The sequence below is a fragment of the Megalobrama amblycephala genome, linkage group LG2 (assembly GCF_018812025.1).
Source record: "Megalobrama amblycephala isolate DHTTF-2021 linkage group LG2, ASM1881202v1, whole genome shotgun sequence".
NCBI classification, from domain to species: domain Eukaryota; kingdom Metazoa; phylum Chordata; class Actinopteri; order Cypriniformes; family Xenocyprididae; genus Megalobrama; species Megalobrama amblycephala.
The window spans coordinates 18,026,200-18,046,031 of NC_063045.1; the positions used below are offsets into that span (position 1 = coordinate 18,026,200).

Here is a 19,832-nt window from a genome sequence, read left to right on the forward strand (position 1 = left end):
CTGATTTGTAGTTTGTACCACTAAAAGTTTCTCTGAGTTTTGGTATTTTTTCATATTTCCCATTCATTTCCTATGGCGGTCATTTTTGACCGCGAAGAAGCCAAGTGTGACTATTTTTTTTTTACAACCCTTCAGTATTCGAATCATGTCCTTGATTTTTTTTTGTTTGTGTGTGTGTTCACATAGCTAATGCGTCAAAAGTCACCAGGTTTCATCCCATTCTGATAAAGCAAAAAAATTTTAAAATTCAAAACGTAAAAGTTTTCTGTGATTTTTGACCGAAGAGGACCAGAGGGTTAACAGTATTTAACAGTAAAAATTATTCAATTCAATATCCAATTTAATAAAAATGTATTTCGCTATGTTAAACAAATAAACAGCTTTTTTAATGTAGTATTGTTTTACATTTTTTTAGTTAAATTTTTGTATCTGATTCATCTTATGCCAAATATGTTCATATTTCTTATACATTGTGGCGTTCCTGGCATACTATATGGTTTCTAAAAAAAGGCGACAAGTTATATGGTGCACTTTTAAAAACATATCCAAAGCTTTAAAAATATGAAAAACTAGCCCCCGGACCCATGGGAAACCTTGAAACCTTGTAACCTTGAAACCACATGGGCATGGTGTGACTTCAACCACGAGATCACATGACCACCAATATCCACAGACTATACATTCACTTGTCTCTCTGCCAATGTTTACCTCCTGCTATACAAAGACAGGAACACATTTTTTTTTTTTTTTTTTTACCACCCCAGCAAAGGAAGTACACAGACAGAAATGTAAATCCCAGAAATTACATCAAAAACAGTTCAGGGTATAAAAGTCTGGGACCACTAATGAAAATGCACCTATTCAGTTACTGTAAAATTTTATATTGAGCATATTGAGCTTCTGACATTTAAGCAAATCTGACATTTTGTACAAAAGATTTTGAAAAAAAAAAAGGGGGGGGGGGTGTAATATTTTTAATGTGGTCTCAGACTGACACATTGAGTAAATGTCAGTCCACTTTACAGTATATGACAGATATTCTTAATCCTTGTAAACTGGTTCTGCTCTCCAGGCTTGCTACTTAAAACAATCATTTCCATGTCAGTTGGCAGAGAAAGAAGACTACTAGGATTTAAAAATGGCTTGGCTGAACAATAAATACATTAAGGTTATTAACAACCTTCTCTAATACATTTATCATGGTAGTTTCGATATAAATATACTAATTTGTGAGATTTATTTTTTGAAGAATCAATAAATATATTATATATTTTCTGAAGAATCAATAAAATGTGCAACACGTGCATCTCCCATGTGCAAAACTGTGCATATAACAGGGCATTGAACTGCAGTAAAATACCCCTCGCAGTTCACTGAATTCATGTTTGCACAAAGAGAAATCAAATACAATAACAACAACAGCACATGAAACAAAAGTCTCACTTTTAAAACTAACTTTGTAAATGAATATGATAGTTTATCTAGTAACATTGCATTGAATTAAGTTCAAAGGCAAATTGCTTAAACTAAGTGAAGAAAGAAATAAGTTTTATAATCACTTACCCACATCATCCTCATGATAAATGATGGAATGGTGGTCAGTGTTGGAGGTGGAGTATCTGTCAGTGGGCTCGATGTAAAACGTGCCATTGGCTGTTGTGATGGAGCCTTCAAACTGACCCTCAACAACAGAACCTTGACATGAGGATTCACTGTCATCTTTGAGACAGTTTTATTTTAGTAACATTAATTATAGATAACAAGCTGTGCGGCTGTCAAAACAAGAAGTCCTACCTTCTAGTACTCCTGAGAATATGTGAGAGAGATCCACCATCTGAGATTCATCTTCTGACTGGACCTTGAAATCTTCAGTGAAGCCATTTACATTTGGCTTGAGACGGAGGTGGAATGCCCTAAAAAGAAGTCAGTGCTTAATAAAAGTTTGTTAGTGCATATTCAAGTATGGTGGGATACTGCAGAGGTCTTGACGTCTAAAAAGACATAGGTACCTTTGAAAGGCGTTGAAGTCTAGATGAAGCTCTTGATTGTTTAGATGTGTCTCGCGTCTGATACGCTGGTGTTGTTGTTTTAAGATCTCTCGGTCATAAGACAGGCCTTCATAGTGTTTTATGTACTTGCTAATGTCTTGTAAAGCTTCTGAAATATTTGGAACAAGAAATAGTGGGTTCAGTTTGAGACCAATTTATTTATTTACCACAAAACTACAGACATCTAAACCCCAATGTAGTTTTGTATTATACTGAGTAAATCACTGAATATATTGATAATATATTGAGTAAATCAAAATACACGTGTTTTTTGCGTTTCAACCGCACTGTTTTTCAATGTAAATAACATTCTATAGACTAGACAGGCGTCTTTGACCGGTGTGCTGCTGTCAAAGCCACTGGAAGGCAAGCCTGCAACCCTGAAACCTTTAGCCAAAAAAGCATAACAGCTAATGCTAACGCTCCGCCTTTGGCGGTACGCAGGGAAGGAGACCAGAGGCCGTTTTCTGAATGGATGTCAATGGATGAGAGGCTTCACTATGCTGATTAAACAGCTTTTGTGGGGAAATAGCTAATCATTTAATTAATCGACAGCCTGTTCGCTCATCTTCAACATGTTTTACACTAAACAATACTTTTGTTGGGAACTATATGTAGAATTTAGCTTGATAAAAATGTATTTTTTTTTAAGAGATGGCAGACTTGTGAATGTTGCGTCAGGTAGGACTCATTTACGGCATTACCAACAGCAAATGTGCCGCATTACTGTTTAACAGATAGAACAATAGATGTTGTGTCAAAGCCACTGGAAGGCAAACCTGCAACCTTTAGCCAAAAAAGCACTAATGCTAAGGCTCCGGCTGTGGCGGTACACCGGGAAGGAGTTTTGAATGTCGGCACTGATGTCACTGCCATGTGATTAAGTTAGCCGTTATGCTTTCTCCAGTGGTAAGAGATACGGACCCTCTCATCTACAATCTCTGACATAGGTCATCCGGGTACATTTTGCCTACTCTTTTATAAGTATACTGTGAATTCAGACATACTTCTTTTATCACATACTGTTTTTCACCTACTAGTATATATATTAGGAAAGTATGCGATTTCAAATGCAGCCATTATCTGTTCAGTGTACATTCTTATGCATAAGACAGAAAAAAAATCAATATAAAAGAAACAATCAAAAAATTCAAACATTAAGGGAGGCTGAAATAATACAACACAAGCTTTAAAAGAATGAATAGCATGTATTATATATTAAAATATTAAAATGTCAAGTTAAAAGTTCCTAAAAGCTCCCCAATGTCAAAACAGTGGGCCAATCAGAAGAAGTTGGGGGCGGGGCAAGCATCACAAGCGCGTTTTAAAATCTAACCTAAAATAGATTTGCTGGTGTGTTGACTGGTTTTAGAGAGGTTTTGGGCACTTTTCAGCTGGTCAAGGTGGGAGACCATGCTCACCCCCAGCTAAATACCACCTGGGGCAGCCTGGGAGACCAGCAAAACAGCTTAGGCTTGTTTAAAGGTGCCCTAGATTATGTTTTTAAAAGATGTAATATAAGTCTAAGGTGTCCCCTGAATGTGTCTGTGAAGTTTCAGATCAAAATACCCCATAGATTTTTTTTTATTAATTTTTTTAACTGCCTATTTTGGGGCATCATTATAAACGCGCCGATTTTATGCTGCGGCCCCTTTAAATCCCGTGGTCCACGCCCACAGAGCTCGCGCTTGCCTTGAACAGTGCCTTAACAAAGTTTACACAGCTAATATAACCCTCAAAATGGATCTTTACAAAGTGTTCGTCATGCATGCGGCATGCATGTGTCGGATTATGTGAGTATTATATACTGTTATATTGTTTACTTCTGATTTTGAATGAGTTTGATAGTGCTCTGTGGCTAACGGCTAATGCTACTCTGTTGGAGAGATTTATAAAGAATGAAGTTGTGTTTATGCATTATACAGACTGCAAGTGTTTAAAAATGAAAACAGCGACGGCTCTTGTCTCCGTGAATACAGTAATAACCGATGGTAACTTTAACCACATTTAACAGTACATTAGCAACATGCTAACGAAACAATTAGAAAGACAGTTTACAAATATCACTAAAAATATCATGTTATCATGGATCATGACAGTTATTATTGCTCCATCTGCCATTTTCTTTCTTATGGTTCTTGCTTGCTTACCTAGTCTGATGATTTGGTTGTGCACATCCAGACGTTAATACTGGCTGCCCTTGCCTAATGCCTTTTATAATGTTGGAAACGTGGGCTGGCATATGCAAATATTGGGGGCGTACACCCCGACTGTTACGTAACAGTCGGTGTTATGTTGAGATTCGCCTGTTCTTCGGAGGTCTTTTAAACAAATGAGATTTATATAAAAAGGAGGAAACAATGGAGTTTGAGACTCACTGTATGTCATTTCCATGTACTGAACTCTTGTTATTTAACTATGCCAAGATAAATTCAATTTTTATTCGAGGGCACCTTTAAGCATTTGTTGTTTGTTTTTTAGGAACTCTCAGTTTGTCAGCCATTTCTGCTATTCAGTTTTTTTTTTTTTTTGAGCACATTACATAAGAGACACCCCTGTTCTGTGCTGCACTTTTTTCATATTTTAAACGCAAGAACGCATTCTGTGTGAACAGCTCCTAATGCTCACATAATGCTATAGTGTTTTGAGTGGCTCGAGTTAAAAGAACTTACCTGTCTTGATAATATACTTTGGACTAAAATCTTTATAACAGATTGTGACAGAAGAGTAATAGCATACCTCACCACCACAAGCCGTAGCACAAATGGTGCAGCTCAAGTTATGTGCCAAAGTAATACTATGGGGTCTGTTCAAATCTCTAAACCTAAGTATGAACAACAATAGTGTTGCTTACTTTAAGACCAATATGATTTGTTTTCTTACAGCTGAAAGAACATCTTATTTTGTAAGAAAAAGAAAGAACATCTTATTTTGATGCAGACAAGTTGAGGCAAACTACAATGACAGAGGCCAAAAAAAAAAAAAAAAAAAAAGAGTAATCTAGACAAATGTCCTTACGTTGACCCCATATAAGCCCACCACCTGCACACAAAGCATAAAGAGATATCTTACCTATAAAATGTCCTCTAGATAAAATACAAATAAGCAGACAAATCTGGGAAGCACTCAAAAGTGTGGCCACCATGTCTTCTTAGCTCACTAGATGCTTGAAACCTAGGAATGTTTCTAGTTTCACATGCCTGAACTAGACTAACTAGGCATATTCAGACTTGTTTATCTGTTTTGAAGGAGGACCACAATTTGAATTCAGTTTCAAAAGTGGGAATCTTTAATGAGGTTTGCTTCTAAAACATGGGAAACACAATGACATGTTGGGCCCCCACATTCATGTTCTTCCAAAGCTTTTAAAAGGATTTTTTTTTCTTTTGGGAAACGTCCAGAAATCATTGTATAGTTGACTGCAGGGGAGAACAGAAATTCTCATGGGTGTGTGGTACAGTAATTGAATTTCCAGCTCTGCTCAGGTTCTGCTCCAAATGGCTTGGTCCACACGTCAACGTATTTGCAGAAGGAAACCGTTGCCAGTTCAAACATTGTTCAGACTTGAAACAATGGGCAATATTATTTTGGACTGAGGACAACCAGCAGTTCTTGGATACTAGTTCAGCATTGAAGAGAACACACATTTATGAAGAATTTCTTGGCGCATTTAAGCAGTATGATATATAATGAAAGTTTTATGGCCTCCAGGCTTTTCTAGGAATGAAAATCTGTGTCTGGCTCCACCTCCAAAACCTCCAGCCAGGATGTATTTGGCCACCGATGCACGACCTGATCTAAGTTAGTGACATCATTCGAGATGCCTCCCCAGAAGGCATCAGTTTAGACAGAGGTTACTTTAGGACATTGTGGAACTGAAACACCATACACCAACTTCACCTCGCAGGACGTCATCTGCTACAAGTCACTGGAGTCAAAACAAAGGTTCTCCTCAGTTCCTTTGAACTTTATAATTGATCTTTGTTGCTAATTACTCTAAAACAGTTAATCATTCCCACCCCCAACTAAAAGTGGTTTGTACCGAAGAGTGAAACGACACCCCACATTACCATGGCTAATTTCAAGCTAGCAATGCACAATATCTCCTGTGGAGTCAGTTTGTTGTCATGATGATTAACTGAAAACAGATTCAGAACTGAATGCAGAGCCTCAATTTTGGGACAACACCACCCCCTGACTTATAAATTAAATTCTGAGAACATTTGAATTATAAGGAACTATACCAAAATAAAAAAAAAAAAAAAAAAAAAAAATCAGGAAACGGTTTTCTCTTGGCCATAAGGTTTAGTGACACATGGTAACTTAAGGGTTATTATTAGACACATTAGTGATCTAATACTGCAGTGAATGGACTTGCACAATATGACCCCTTGATCTTCTAACATGACATTTAAAATCATGTAAAAAGTTCATTTATTTATAACAGTTTATTAGATGAAAAGCCAGTCCTCCTACGACATGGAAGTCAAGCTCTGAATAAGATGTATTGAGCAATTGGCTGGTGGTCATGATGGTAATGCCATCTATTAATTCAGTTTCAATATGCCAATATAACATTTCAACCTGTAACCAAGACTACAGAGATGCCACATAATTATTATCCACGTTTGCTAAGGCAACAATCACTATTTCCAAATTATCCCCAAGTACTAAATTAACCTGTTTAGATTGGATATGAAACATACCAGCATGGTTTCCTCAAAAAAAAATGAAAAAAATCTTTTACAGCTCTGCCAGCATTCTTCAATTCCACCAATATTGCTTAGACTAAGAGCGCCACCTAGTGGCAACAGTACTAGCGTGTGCATTATAAGAAAACGAAAGTATCTCCTTTATGTAAAGAAAACTCCACAATTTTATTGAAACATCAAAAACAATTGAACAACATGTTCATGGTTTCAAAGACAGGTTTCATTTTAGCAAAACATTCCTGAGCATTCAACAAGTGAAAAACAGAAAAGCCTAAAATCTAAGGACGTGGAATGGAGGGGGGAGGGGGAATCCAAATAAAAATGTCAATCTTTACACAATGTAACCAATTATCTGTTTGTCTTTACACCATGAAAATAAAAGTGGACTTAAAAAATACAATTACAAAGCAAGACTGGCAATGTACAAGCTGCAAAGTTTCTTTTCACATAACAGATACACAAGGGAAGAGGTTTTAAGTTAATAGCGTCGACCAAAGGCTCCGCCACCCTGTATTCCACTACCCTGCATCATCTGATTCGGTCGATTTAAGGCTCCAGAGAGTGACTGGGATGTCCCTGTCGGCATGTATCCACCTCGGCTATGGAGTAGACAAATATTAGTTTCATGTGCAACAAAAGAAAACTAGCATCATTTTCCCATGATACTTAATTTATAAAGTTAAATCTAGCCATGACAAACAAAAGGCTAAATCTCGATACCTTGCCATTCCACCTCGTGCCATGTGACCCTGTCCCGGGACACCTCGATCTGCTCCTAAAAAGAAAGGTAGTAAGTAAGATGGGAGGATAACATGCAACTTCTTTTGAAATTGACAGAAAGAAAAAAAAAAAAAAAAAAAAAAAAAAATATTCATACAAACCTTGCCAGTTTCTGTCCCCGTCCATTTTACGTCCAGGCTCCCAGTCCCTGTTGTCACGACTTTAAACAAGCAAAGCAAAACAAATGAGTGAAGAGAATTTGCGACCATTTAAAGCAGCGGCACATCTGACTAAAGGAGACTAAATGACTTACCTGCCTGGCACCGGCCTCATAGGATTTATTCCACGCTTGTCGAAGCTACCACCCCAGTTGTCACGACTGTCCCTGCCATGTCTGTCCCGATCTGAAAAGTGCTGTAAATTGAGAAAGGAGGATGAGACGCTTTCCAAGGGATCAAATCTAATGAAGGGCTTTTCTGTGAAGGGCTTTTCTTACCTGGTTGTCTCGGTCCCCTGACAAACCACCTCGGTTGTCTCTCCTGTTCATAAAAGGAATATAGATCAGTACGATATAGTAGCAAAATCTATAGACAAATATCTAGATGGTTAGACAGAACTGGCATTACCTGTCCATCATCATATCATCCTGATAGCGGCTGCGATCTCTGTGGTCAAAGTCTTGGTAGCGGTCTTGGCGTCCAAAATCTGACCGTCCATAGCGATCATCCATTGTCATTCTCTTCATCTGCCAATCATCTTTTCTGTATATTTGAGAGAAAAAAAAAAAAAAAAAAAAAAAATGGAATACAGACATTTTGCATCCCACAATCTAGGGCTGCACAATATATCGAAATATCGCAAATGTACATATTGTGATATGCATATTGCAATTGCTTACGCTAATGGAATAATTTTAAAACTTTAATAGATTCTGAAAGATTATGAGTCCCTGTGACTACAGTGGTTCAACCTTAATGCTATGGAGCGACGAGAATACTTTTTGTGCGCAAAAACAAAAAAATAATTACTTTATTCAACAATTTCTCCTACGCTGTTGATGTAGTAAACAGAGTGCAGTGCTTCTGGGTTCTTTTTTTGTCTTGCTACCTTTCTGGGCCTTGAAATTGGTTATGACGTGGCCAGGTCAGAGAGCTCTCAAATTTCTCAAATATATCTTAATTTGTGTTCCGAAAGTTGAACGAAGGTCTTGCGAGTGTTGAACGACATGAGTAAGTAATTAATGACAGAATTTTCATTTGCGGGTGAACTAACCCTTTAAATGGTATTAGGTACAGTAAGTGAAAGGTATTAGGTGCAGTAAGTGAAATACACGCGTGCACACACAGGAAGCTGCCTCTCGGACAGCACGTAATCATGATTTCAGTTCTCTTCTGCAGCTTATATGGGCAAATACACACATAATTATGTCAAAATGCCCATCTTTGCATGTATTCCCATAAACAGTAAAGTCTTCAGTAGAGTAAACAGTTGAGAAAAAAAGTAAGCATGTGACAATATTAGATCCATGCAGCTCTAGCTTTTATTAATTTTGTAAGAATCAGTGTATATTTAAAGGTGCTAAAGAGGTTCTTTTTGTCGACGGAGTTTTTGAAATGAGCGCATGGGTAAGAACAAACCCCCTCCTTCACAGTTCATTTAGAGGGAACGCCTCCCAAAACTCGTGCACGAGTATCGGAACACGAGTGTTTACCACCGGCATTCGCTGTGTTATTAAGCCGGGCACACATTTAACGACTAGCTAAAACATTCTAACTATGCTCAACATACAGCGATTGTTTCCTGCTCCTGAAGCAGATTTATATACTTTCACATGGAATTTGAACAACTGTAATCGCAGACTGAAAGCAACTGGCTCTGACTGGACGTGTTTGAGCGCGATCAGTCATAAGTATCAATTTACATTCATAATCGGCCTTACAATCGTTAAGTGTGTGCGCGACTTAAAGCCGTGGATTCATTATGTCGGACTCACCGCTGGTGACTCATAATCTGCAGTTGTTACTCCTGTCTCCTGACAAAAACATTGCATGCAGCGCCTGTGGAGTGTGGAAAGTCACTGGAGCGCGCAGCCGCGCTCGTCTCTCACATGGATCGTCATGGCAGTGATTGACAAGCCAGAGGGCTGATGTTTTTAAGGCCCTACCTCGTGCACAGATGATGTATATTAATATTATTACTTTCAGTGCACCTAATAAATAGTCTTTTATCAGTTAGTAAAGACAGTTTCAAGTAATATTGCAAAAATGTATAAAACAAAACATCATCTTTAGCACCTTTAAATCATATAGTGAAGACTAAGCAGTGTTTTACTTTTACATTTGATTATTCAATTTCTGTTGTTGAATAAACCTAATGTAGGCCTACAAACCCTAAACCTCCTTTGAACTGATGTTAAAATGACACTTTTTAATGTAGCTAATGCTTTCAGAAGTTTTAGGGATGCTTTCTTCTCTTAAAAAATAGAATGTGAAACATGTACGTTGGTTATATCATTCAGTTTTTCAATATATTTCAATATAATTAAAATGTATTGTACACTTTAAGCATTATTGTATCGCATAGCGAATATCACATAACTCGTTAACATAGTTAACGAGTTATTGCATATCCCTTCAATATGGTGCAGCCCTACCACAGTCAAAGCTGACAAATCAAGATGCTCCAGCTTAGTGGACTTACCCAATGAGTCAAGTAGAGTTGCAAGTGGGTGCTTTTACTGGTTTGGCAAAACTGTTACTGGGACTTCGGCAACCCTACTTTATGCATACCTGCCATCCATGTCGTAAGGCCTCTTGATGGGACGCCGGTCCTGTTCAAAGCGTAGCTGATCCTGTTGTCGTCTCAGCTCCTCCCTCTCCCGATGAATACGTTCCTGCTCACGCCGCCGCTCATACTCTATTCTGAGACGTTCACGCTCCAGGAACTCGCGCTCCCTGCGGTCGGCATCCAGACGCTGTTTCTCCACCTCCAGCCAGTTGCGCTTCCTCAACAGTCTCTCCCTCTCCTCCCGCTCCCGAAAGAGGCGGATGCGCTCGCGCTCCGAACGGCTGTCACGATCTCGCTCGCTGCGTTGTAAATAAACACCAGTTGGAAAATTGCTAGATTGATTTTAGATCAAGAATAGACCAGAGCCTAAGGACAGAAGCATCAAATTTACCCAGAGTGCCTGCGTCTCTCCACCTCTCTAATCTCTCGTTCCCTCTGCCTCTGCCGCTCTCTCTCTCTCTGCTCCTTAATTTGGTCAAAAGACAAAATGTCCTTCCTATCCTTGCTGGAGGATTTACGATCACGACTCTTAGTGCTCTGAAACAAAGATTATAGTATCATTTGAACACTTGCAAAACAATACAAGGCAGTCAGAATAATAAAGGTTACAACCACAAAACATACTCGCTCTTTGCTTTTTGTCTTCACGCTGATGACTGGCTCTCCTTTTGACTTGTCCATCACGACAGTCCTCTCTCCTCCTTGCTCTGTCATGGCAAGATTGAAGCATTAACATCTGGATACCTTTGCATATTACTTAAGGAAGTAACAAATGTGAATGCAAGCTATTACCTTTTCCATCAGAGCTTTCGATCTTCTCATCCTTGTTCTCAGATCTGCAAGGATAAAAGCGTGTGATGAGACCGTTACAGTTGTTTGGCATGCAGAGATGTCTGTAAATACCAATGATCTACAACTTACTTCTCGGTCTTAGAGTCAGAGGAGTGTCTTCTCTCACTGCCAGACTTTTTGGTATCGCTTTTGTCAGCAGGCTTCTTTCCAGCAGGCTCGTTCTTGGCCTAAATACAGAAAAAAAACCAATCAATTAGCTTTGAATCCACAACTCACATCAATAATGTCAGCCACCTAATTCTGATGCAAAAGAGTTTAGAAAAAAGCTAATTTGCAAAATAGACAAAGCATTTGAAATAAAATGAATAGGATCTCCAAAAGCAATGGACACTCGCAATGATCTCTGTCAAACTCCCTAATAACAAAATCACATACCCTTTCCACTGAAATCATTCGGCCATGCAGTTCGGTTCTGTGCAGATGGCTGATGCACTTTGTGGCCTCCTCAGTAGAGCACATAGTTACAAACCCATAGCAGCGAGCGCCTGGGCTTCGGGCGTTTGTTACTACTTTCGCGCCAACAACCTGCAAGTAGTAGCAAACATGGATCAAGACACTGTCCAACCTAAGAACAACTTCATTTCCAATGTGCAGTTTTCTTTAACATGCAGACCTTGCCATATTTGCTGAACAGATTCTTTAGATCTGTCGCTCTAGTGGTTGAAGAGAGTCCACTGACCCACAGGTTCCTTCCGCTAGCAGCAGCACTACCTGATGGGGCACAAGATCAATTTACAAAGTCCAGAAACAATTTCTTGGTCAAAAGTAGTAGTTCATCGCACACCCACCTTTATCATCTTTCGACTCAGGCTTGGTTGATGCATCCTCATCACCGCTAGAGAAAAAGAAAAATGGGATTATGAGAAATTGAATGGGAATTTTGAATGGGATCACCAGTGTTGATTAACAAATACCCACCTAGTGAAAACACACAACCTCAGTCAATGAACAAAGATTTGGATATTACAACTTGAATAGTCATGTGAAGCCCAATTACGTTAAACATACCTTGGACTAAAATGGCAAACCAAATTTCTGGTACATTACTTTTTGAAGGTAGGAAAAAAAAAAAAAAAAAAAAAAGACAAAATGGTAGACGAAATGCGCAGTCGTTTACACCTCCCAAGAGCACCCATACTTGTTAACAAAGGAGCCAATGAAACAGAGAAAGCCATTGTTCTAGTAGACAGAAAACAACAAACCTCTTTTTCTGATCATCACCACCACCCTGTACAGAGGACTCTTTGACTTCTGAAGACTCAGCAGGTTCAGTCTTCTTGCATTCCTCATCTGCTTCTCCTTTAGACGCCATTTCCGAATCAACTGCGCTTTCGATATCGCGCAGACATGTTTCGCTAGCATTAGCGGCCTGAGTAGAAGTGCTCTCAGAGTCCACCAAATTGTCCTGAACATTTTCTTGGTCCTTGCTTGTTGAATCGACTTCACTTTGCTTTGATGCGTCAACGTCCACTTCGCAGGCTGACGATTCTGCTTCCAAATTGGCGGCCTCCTCTGTGTTAGCGAGGTCGTGCACATTGTCTTCCTCTTTGTGAGAATCCCAGACTGAAGATTTCTCGTCTTCAGTCGGCTCTTCAGTGAAGTCTTCCTTAAGCGGCTCTGATATACAAGACCCGGCTACTTTCTCACTTTCTACGGATTTAACAGGAATAGAATGGCACAGAGTTTAATCACTTCTGAGACATTGCAATGTTATCGTGGAACTGGAATAGGACGTGGCCCTCTGCTTTCTCATACACAAGCAAAGGCAAGCTACCCTAAGAAGAGACTGGAAAAACCAAAGCGAGAACAAGCAACAAGCTTCCAGACAACAGGCCATTTCTTTTCAGTTCACCTGCACCCCGAAGCAGAGGGCGCACTGTTGACTAGGGAAAGCCACAAGACCTGCACCACATCCGAGTGTCCATCGTCGACTTTAGTACTTGAAGTGTCCATGATAAGGAAGAAGCAGCTTGTGCTGTCTTTACAGGAAATGGGTTTCTTTTCAAACAAGCAAATGGTCCATTAGTGAAATCTCCAATTAACAAACTTTGAGTCCTACAGTGATTTTGCTTCAGCATGATCCAGGTCTTCTTGTCTTCTCTTTGTTGTCTTCTTTAAGCAACCTAGAAACACTAAATTGCATCTGCAACAACCATTTAAACCAACCAATGTACTAACTGAAACAGGTTACTGGCTCTCTGCATTTCTGCGCCTTACAAAAAAAAAAAAAAATTAAAAAAAAATTAAAGAAGCATGTGAGTGACTATAATGTGTTTCTAAACTAATATAAAGGCTAAATGCCTATTGTCAGCAATGCAGAAAGCCAGTAATCAACTTTGGATTTCCAGTCTCTTTTTCCTGAGTAACCTGATACATTTACACTAAAGGACCTTAAGGCTTCACCCTGACTTTAACAGCAATCCCAGAGCCCCATACAGTACCTTTTTCGCTTTTTGTATCCTCGCATCCATGCTCTCCATCATCCTCCTGCTAAAGATAGAAAATGAGTGAAGATGAGCAAAACAAACCCAACCATAGGCATAATTTGTGGGCCGGACATGTCCCCACCACTTTTTGCCAGGGTCGATATTGTCCCCATCACGAAGTTCTATGTCAATAAATTAAACTCACTGTAATACTGGAATTGATTTCTGGACACTGTATTATTATTATTAGTGCATTAATATAATTGTACATTTTTATTGTAACCAGCAATCCCCAGCTTTTTGGCCGAAAGAGAAAAACGAAAATATATGCCGCCTCAGTGTTCAGCACTCAGGTTTCACTTTTGTGACGTACCGCTCAATATTCCACTCTACGCACATGCTCAGTTGCTCACGGCCCATGTGAATGCTTCACTCATGTGCCGCTTATGCACATCGGAAAAGCAAAGTCTTCTAAAATAACGTGCCGACGTGAAATTTATATGTAGTATACTTGTTTCTGTTTGCAATAGCCCTACTGTGCTGTGTGGTGGGGTACAGACGTAATGGGCAATGCTGGTAAAATGACGCTAACCTTTCGTTCACTGATTCGCTCCCATGCTCTAATAATAATAGCTTTGTAGGACTACATATTATTTGGATAATTGGTCAAAATATAAATCTGTTAAATTTGATTTTGTATAAAATTTAATATAAACATCTTCTGTCCAATTTTACTGTTACTGCTGGCTTTTTTAGATTCAGTATCATTAAAATTACTACATTACATCAAAAAGTCTAATATTAACACAATTGTAAAAGCTTGTTTAAAATAATTTTAAAAAATATAGCTGCAAGCAGCAATTATCAAGGTTCAAGCATTTTAAGGCCTTTAAGCACTTGTGCAAAAATTTTACATTTTATTTAGTAAGCATGAAACCACTTAAATTATAAAGGAAAAGACCATTTACAGCCAATACTAGCAATTTATCATTGAAAATATATGGTTTTTAAAGCTTTTTAAAAGTTCTTGAGGTTCAGCCAAAAACCTTAGACTAGTTCACGAAAGTTGGTTTTTGAAATCTCCAATATTTAACAAATGATTCGATGGATAGCGGCGGTCCTAGAGGCAAAGTTGCTCAGTGTGAGGAGTTCTATCATGTGATATGAATGTACGCGAATAATCGTGCGAGACACGATGCTTTATGCACATGAAAAACACGATGGCACTCCCGGTGGCTGGTTTCTTTAGAATTTCTCACAGGCCTCTAGGGCCGTGAGTCAAACAGGCCCAGTGAGGTTCTTTCTGATTAGTCTCCATTAACCTTGTCTGATAGCTGCTCAATCTTCAGTGGTCGATGGCATGTTTTTCAAGATGCCTCAATGTCCTCATAGACAGTAGAGGCCCCTCGGACGAAGATGCTGCACGGCAATTTTCAAGTCGCTCGGACTAACGGTGAAGTAATTATAGCTGTTTATGTTTTTTCCTGTTATAGCGCCACCAAGTGGCCAGTCACCGTGTCCTTTTTCACACGAGGTGTGCTGAGTTTGGTGAAAATATCTCATTACCTTTCACGAGTTATAGCCGTTTTAGTAAAAGTGGCTCCACCCACCTCGAACGTTTTGGCGGCCCTTAGGGACCGTGAATCGGAATTTCAACTTTTTTTGATAACTATTGACAATCAGACTCCAGAGAATCTCACTGCACTGGTTTGGTTCTGATCGGGTCAAAAACCTAGGACTAGTCCAAAATACCCGGACATTTTGCCAGGGCGACGAGTGAATCCGAGGCATGCATCTTGTCCACTTTGAGGATTCCAATAATATAAGACACTTGAGCCTAGGCCTGACGGTTCAGGAGTTATGAGCCATTTCGTACTTTTGACCACTGTAGCGCCCCTTCAGACCGATCGGGGCGAGCCTTGGTGACGTTGTAGGCGGTAGGAGTACTACTAGGTCTCAAAGTTTCAAGTCTCTACAACGTACAGTTTGGTCTGCCCAATCACTTAGGGGAGAATACTGATCTTTGGAAAATTTAACAATTACAATAGGGTTTCAGAGCTACGTGCTTCAACCCCTAAAAAGCATTTTTGGTTTTTGCTCTATTCTCATAGCAAGAAAAAAATGACTGCTTTACATGAAAGTGTGATCTATAAAATAATCGTACATCAGAGAAAGACTTGAGTCCATATATTGTCAAAAAAAATGTAAAGACCCCCTGTAGCAAAAAAAATCTAGTTTTTATTGTTTAAATGTCTGTTTGGTGTTTTTAATATGCTTTAAGACAAGCCATGTGCAAATTCATAAGTCAACAACCCCACTGATGAGTACTTTCTCCTTAAACTGCAGTGAAAAAGAAAAGACAAAAGCGTGGTTTGAAATCGCCGGTGTTCTCTATGTCACAAACTACAATGTAACCAATCACGTCAACGTGCTGGCAGGCTTTAACATATCATTAACTATGAGGCAAAGCAGGGGAGTCTCAAGAGAAGCCAGGTTCTCCCGGTATATTTTCCTGTTGATATAAAAAATTTGGTACATTTAGCAATATAGTGGGTGAATTATGTATGTTAGCATATTACGATGTAATGATGAACTATATGCCCTTCTCACCTGATGTTTTAAATTGCTCAAAGCATTTCAAAGGACACAGATTTTTAGAAGGCAGATTGAGATGGCCAACGGGAACATAGTTTGTGTAACGTAGCCTCGAAGCTTTACAAATCTAGTTTCGAATCAGTGGTTTGGAGCGCGTATCAAACTGCCAAAGTCATGCTTTTTCAGTAAACGAGGCTTCGTTACATCATAAGCGTTTCAAAATTTCAATGGTTCACCACTGATTTGAAAAAAGATTCATAAAGCTTTGAAGCTTCATGAAGCAGTGTTTTTTTTTTTGGCATACAAAAAGCATTCTCGTCGCTTTATAACATTAAGGTTGAACCACTGAGGTCACATGAACTGTTTTAAATACATCTTTAGTAGCTAACATTGAAAGTGTTAATTGTCTTGCTTGCAATGCAGGCCATCGGATTTCATCAAAAATATCTTAATTTGTGTTCTGAAGATGAACGAAGGTCTTACAGGTGTGGAACGACATGAGGGTGAGTAATTAATGACAGAATTTTTGGGTGAACTAACCATTTAAATGACCACTGATAAGTTTTATTAATTAAATTATTAACAACAATTAATCAATTGTTGATTCATTGTTAGCATCCCTACATTGAACCCAATGGAACAAACCTGCTCCATCCCCAAAATGTTAACTTCCTTGAATACCTGACAGGGCGCTTCCTGGTTTTCATCCATGTCTGCATCATTAGCCTTTATTTCCTGAAAGCCAAAGAAAGCATCACTCAGTGTGCAATAAGAACTAGGGTTATTTTTGTTAACTAAAACTAATATACACATAAAATACAAATTACATGGGAAACTTAAACTAAAAAAATGAGTAAAGTTGCCTTGCAATAAACTGAGATGTTTAAGTCAAAGCACTAACATTATTAACAGGAAATAAATAACTAAACCTAAACTAAAACTGAAATATAAATAAATTGAACTTAAACAGCAAAAAAAACGAGAAGAAAAAAGACAAAAGCACATAACAAAATTACTATGAATTAAACTAAAATTAACAAAAAACAAAAGCTCAAAATATTAATAAAGTTCAAAATATTAATGAAACTAGAAACAACACTGATAAGAACAGAGAATTAGTATCAATGGCCAAATTTAAAACCTCACCTCCTCCACCTCAGATTTACTCATGACGGCATCATCAACATCCTCCTCATCGTGGTTATTTGCGGCATCCTCCCTCAGGCTGCCTGTGTTCTCTTCGTTTGACAAAGTGTCTAGGACCTCCTCGTCATATTCATCTCCATCAGGCCCATCTCCATTACCCATATCGGCTTCATCCAGAACATTCATGTCCATGATATCCATCTCATGAAGGTTATCTGGGATAGCATCTGGGTCATCCTGAAGGAGGTAAAGAATGCTGTTAGTTTTGATAATCCTATGCAAAATAACTCAACCCAGTTCAGATCATATACTTCAACAACTTTATATTACAGAGCACCTGGCCATCAACAGAGTCCTCCTCAAGGGTGCAATCTTCAGGCTCATCAGGTTCATCTTTGCTCTTTCCTACAGACAGAAACAAATAAACACCACTGATTTCAAACCAACTTAAAATCACCATGAAATCAAAACTGACAATTCTTGTTTTTTATGGAATGCTGCAGAATTTATTATAAATGATTAATCGGTGCACATCAAAATATTTTTTATAATTCATGTGCCCTCTTAATCTTTCATCAAAATATCTGGATGGTGACCATATGTATTGAGTACAGATCACCCAAAATTAAATTTTAGAGAAGTTTAATTTAGCATTAAATATGTTGAACCCAGAAGGACACACATTTGAACTTCCATGTTTAATAATTACTATTAATAAAAGAAAAAATAAAATACATAATTTAAGGCTTTTTAAATGTAAATAGGCAGGTGCACGCATGTGTCTAACATAATTCTGTTTTTAGCCAAGCAGAATTCGATTCTGGTGTCATCATTGCCCTGAATATAGGGGAGAAAGACCTGATGCTATCCCAAATTTAGCATTTTAGTGAACAGTACTTTTTGTTAACTGTTTGAAATAAATAAAAAGCCTTCAACAAATAGGTATACACACACTGAATCAGACAATGAAAGTGAAAGTGACATGAGGCCAAGTATGGTGTCCCATACTTGGAATTTGCACTCAGCATTTAGGCAGGAACACACCAAGCCGACAAACTAGTAGTGACGAAAGCAGACTGCCAGGTTGGCTTACGTCGGCAGCGTCTGGGTCCAAAGTTGCCCTGACACACCCAATCGACTCTCGGCGGCCAAGTCCATTCTGCACCTGCTTAAGATGAAATGCCATTCTGGACCAGCAGGTTGCAGTAGCTGAACAACCAATCAGAATGGACCGACAAGCTCTGACGCTGATTCAACATGTCGAATTGGCTGAAAAAAGCAGACGAGGATCAACTTCAGCCGATGGTGTGGAAAAACTTAGTCGGCCGACGAACAAAAGCTACCCGATGGCCGACCGTCAGCTTGGTGTGGTCCCGCCTTTACACGCACTCAGTGAGTAGTGACACACGGAGCAGTGGGCTGCCATTTTTGCTACGGCACCCGGGGAGCGATTGGGGGTTAGGTGCCTTGTTCAAGGGCACCTCAGTTGGAGGTAATGAGAGTGGAAGAGAGCGCTGTTCATTCAGAAATGTACCAGTTTAACTTTATTTTGGCTTTGAAGTATCATGAGATCAGTATTGTGTACAATTCATTGTTACACCTTTAATATAACTGAAAAACATTAAAACACAAATATCAGTATATCAACGTGAATACATCTCTCTGTTACCTTTTGGAGTTCGTCGAGGTGTTTTCTTAGGCGTTATCTCAAGGTGTACAACAATCTCATCTGGATTTCCGCCCTCTTCTTCAATTGCCTGAAAACGAAAGTATGATACAGTCAAATACAATAATGATTGTCATCCATTACCTGTTGTTTACAGCGTCACAACCATTTTTTATTCACACAGACAACCTACACTTCGCTGCATATTACGTAAGCCTTGAATTCAAAACATCTTGCAAAGCCCGTTTGACGTCTGAAACGGTCAGAAATTCGTGCATTACAAAATGCGTGATATACATGAACTTATAGGGCTTGCATAACAAATTAACAGTAATAATCCAAAACATCATAACAATAAAAGCGGAGTTCGAATATAACCGCACATGTACTGCAGTAAGAATCCACCTCAGTAACTTAAGACGATGCAAATCATGTGTGTTCCTATGTAGTATCGAGTAGTTGCAAAATTATAAGAATATGGATATATCTAGGGGTCCACTTGCCTTTTTGAGTCTCTCTGAAAGCAGGCTCTTATTGCCGCTGATGTCGAGATTTCGGCGCTTCAGCTCGGCCTTCAAATCGATCACTCTCAGCTCCGATAATTTACGAACCCCCGCCTCCACAGGGCCAAGATCTGCTGTCGAAGAGTCTGACATGTTTTCAGGTTGTGAATGTTATCGTGGAAATAGACCAATGAGTATTTTTATTTATCCCGCGCGCGCTCACTGGATTTTAGATTGAGCACGATAAACAGCGTTTCTCACTCGAAGCAAAATGGCGCAGTCCACTAGTGCCCAGCGCATGCGTCTACCTTGAGTTTTTGGCGCATGCGCATAGACGTTATCATAGCAGGGCGCCAGCGCGGGAACGTGAGAATATG

At 39.0% G+C, this 19,832-nt stretch overlaps 2 protein-coding genes across 4 annotated transcripts in view; both read right to left on the minus strand.

Moving 5' to 3' along the window:
* The window catches only part of si:ch1073-396h14.1 (disintegrin and metalloproteinase domain-containing protein 10), a 31,454-nt gene extending 26,183 nt beyond the window's left edge, over positions 1-5,271 (minus strand). Inside the window, 4 exon segments of the mRNA XM_048164056.1 lie at positions 1,564-1,719; positions 1,795-1,913; positions 2,010-2,157; positions 5,121-5,271. Of these exon segments, the coding sequence (XP_048020013.1) occupies positions 1,564-1,719; positions 1,795-1,913; positions 2,010-2,157; positions 5,121-5,193 (496 nt within the window). The 5' untranslated portion in view covers positions 5,194-5,271.
* Positions 5,272-6,906: 1,635 nt separating this feature from the next.
* safb (scaffold attachment factor B) lies at positions 6,907-19,778 on the minus strand. Of its 3 annotated transcripts, none has more exons than XM_048164040.1 (21): positions 19,456-19,778; positions 18,956-19,043; positions 17,624-17,691; positions 17,287-17,523; positions 16,822-16,875; positions 13,561-13,606; positions 12,322-12,769; positions 11,908-11,954; positions 11,733-11,830; positions 11,495-11,644; positions 11,189-11,286; positions 11,060-11,103; positions 10,892-10,974; positions 10,659-10,804; positions 10,270-10,566; positions 8,107-8,241; positions 7,977-8,019; positions 7,794-7,894; positions 7,642-7,700; positions 7,481-7,535; positions 6,907-7,359 (listed from the first exon to the last, which is right to left on the minus strand). In XM_048164040.1, exons 1-21 carry the CDS (start codon positions 19,606-19,608, stop codon positions 7,239-7,241), a joined length of 2,571 nt encoding a protein of 856 aa, XP_048019997.1. In that variant the 5' UTR covers positions 19,609-19,778; the 3' UTR covers positions 6,907-7,238. The 3 variants fall into 3 exon arrangements, 2 of the variants coding, with proteins under 2 accessions (XP_048019997.1, XP_048019988.1); XM_048164031.1 differs by having other exon boundaries at positions 13,561-13,609; positions 19,456-19,777; XR_007180921.1 differs by lacking the exons at positions 6,907-7,359; positions 7,481-7,535; positions 7,642-7,700; positions 7,794-7,894; positions 7,977-8,019 and having other exon boundaries at positions 8,106-8,241; positions 10,181-10,566; positions 13,561-13,609.
* Between the last annotated feature and the right edge of the window lie 54 nt (positions 19,779-19,832).

Excerpts from the sequence above, each read along its gene's own strand:
- safb (XM_048164031.1), bottom strand. The coding sequence starts at position 19,608 with ATGTCAGACTCTTCGACAGCAGATCTTGGCCCTGTGGAGGCGGGGGTT. Across the intron at positions 19,044-19,455 it reads TTTCAGAGAGACTCAAAAAG|GCAATTGAAGAAGAGGGCGG; the intron begins GCAAGTGGACCC and ends TTTCGTTTTCAG. Across the intron at positions 10,805-10,891 it reads AGACAAAAAGCAAAGAGCGA|AGCACTAAGAGTCGTGATCG; the intron begins GTATGTTTTGTG and ends TCTTTGTTTCAG.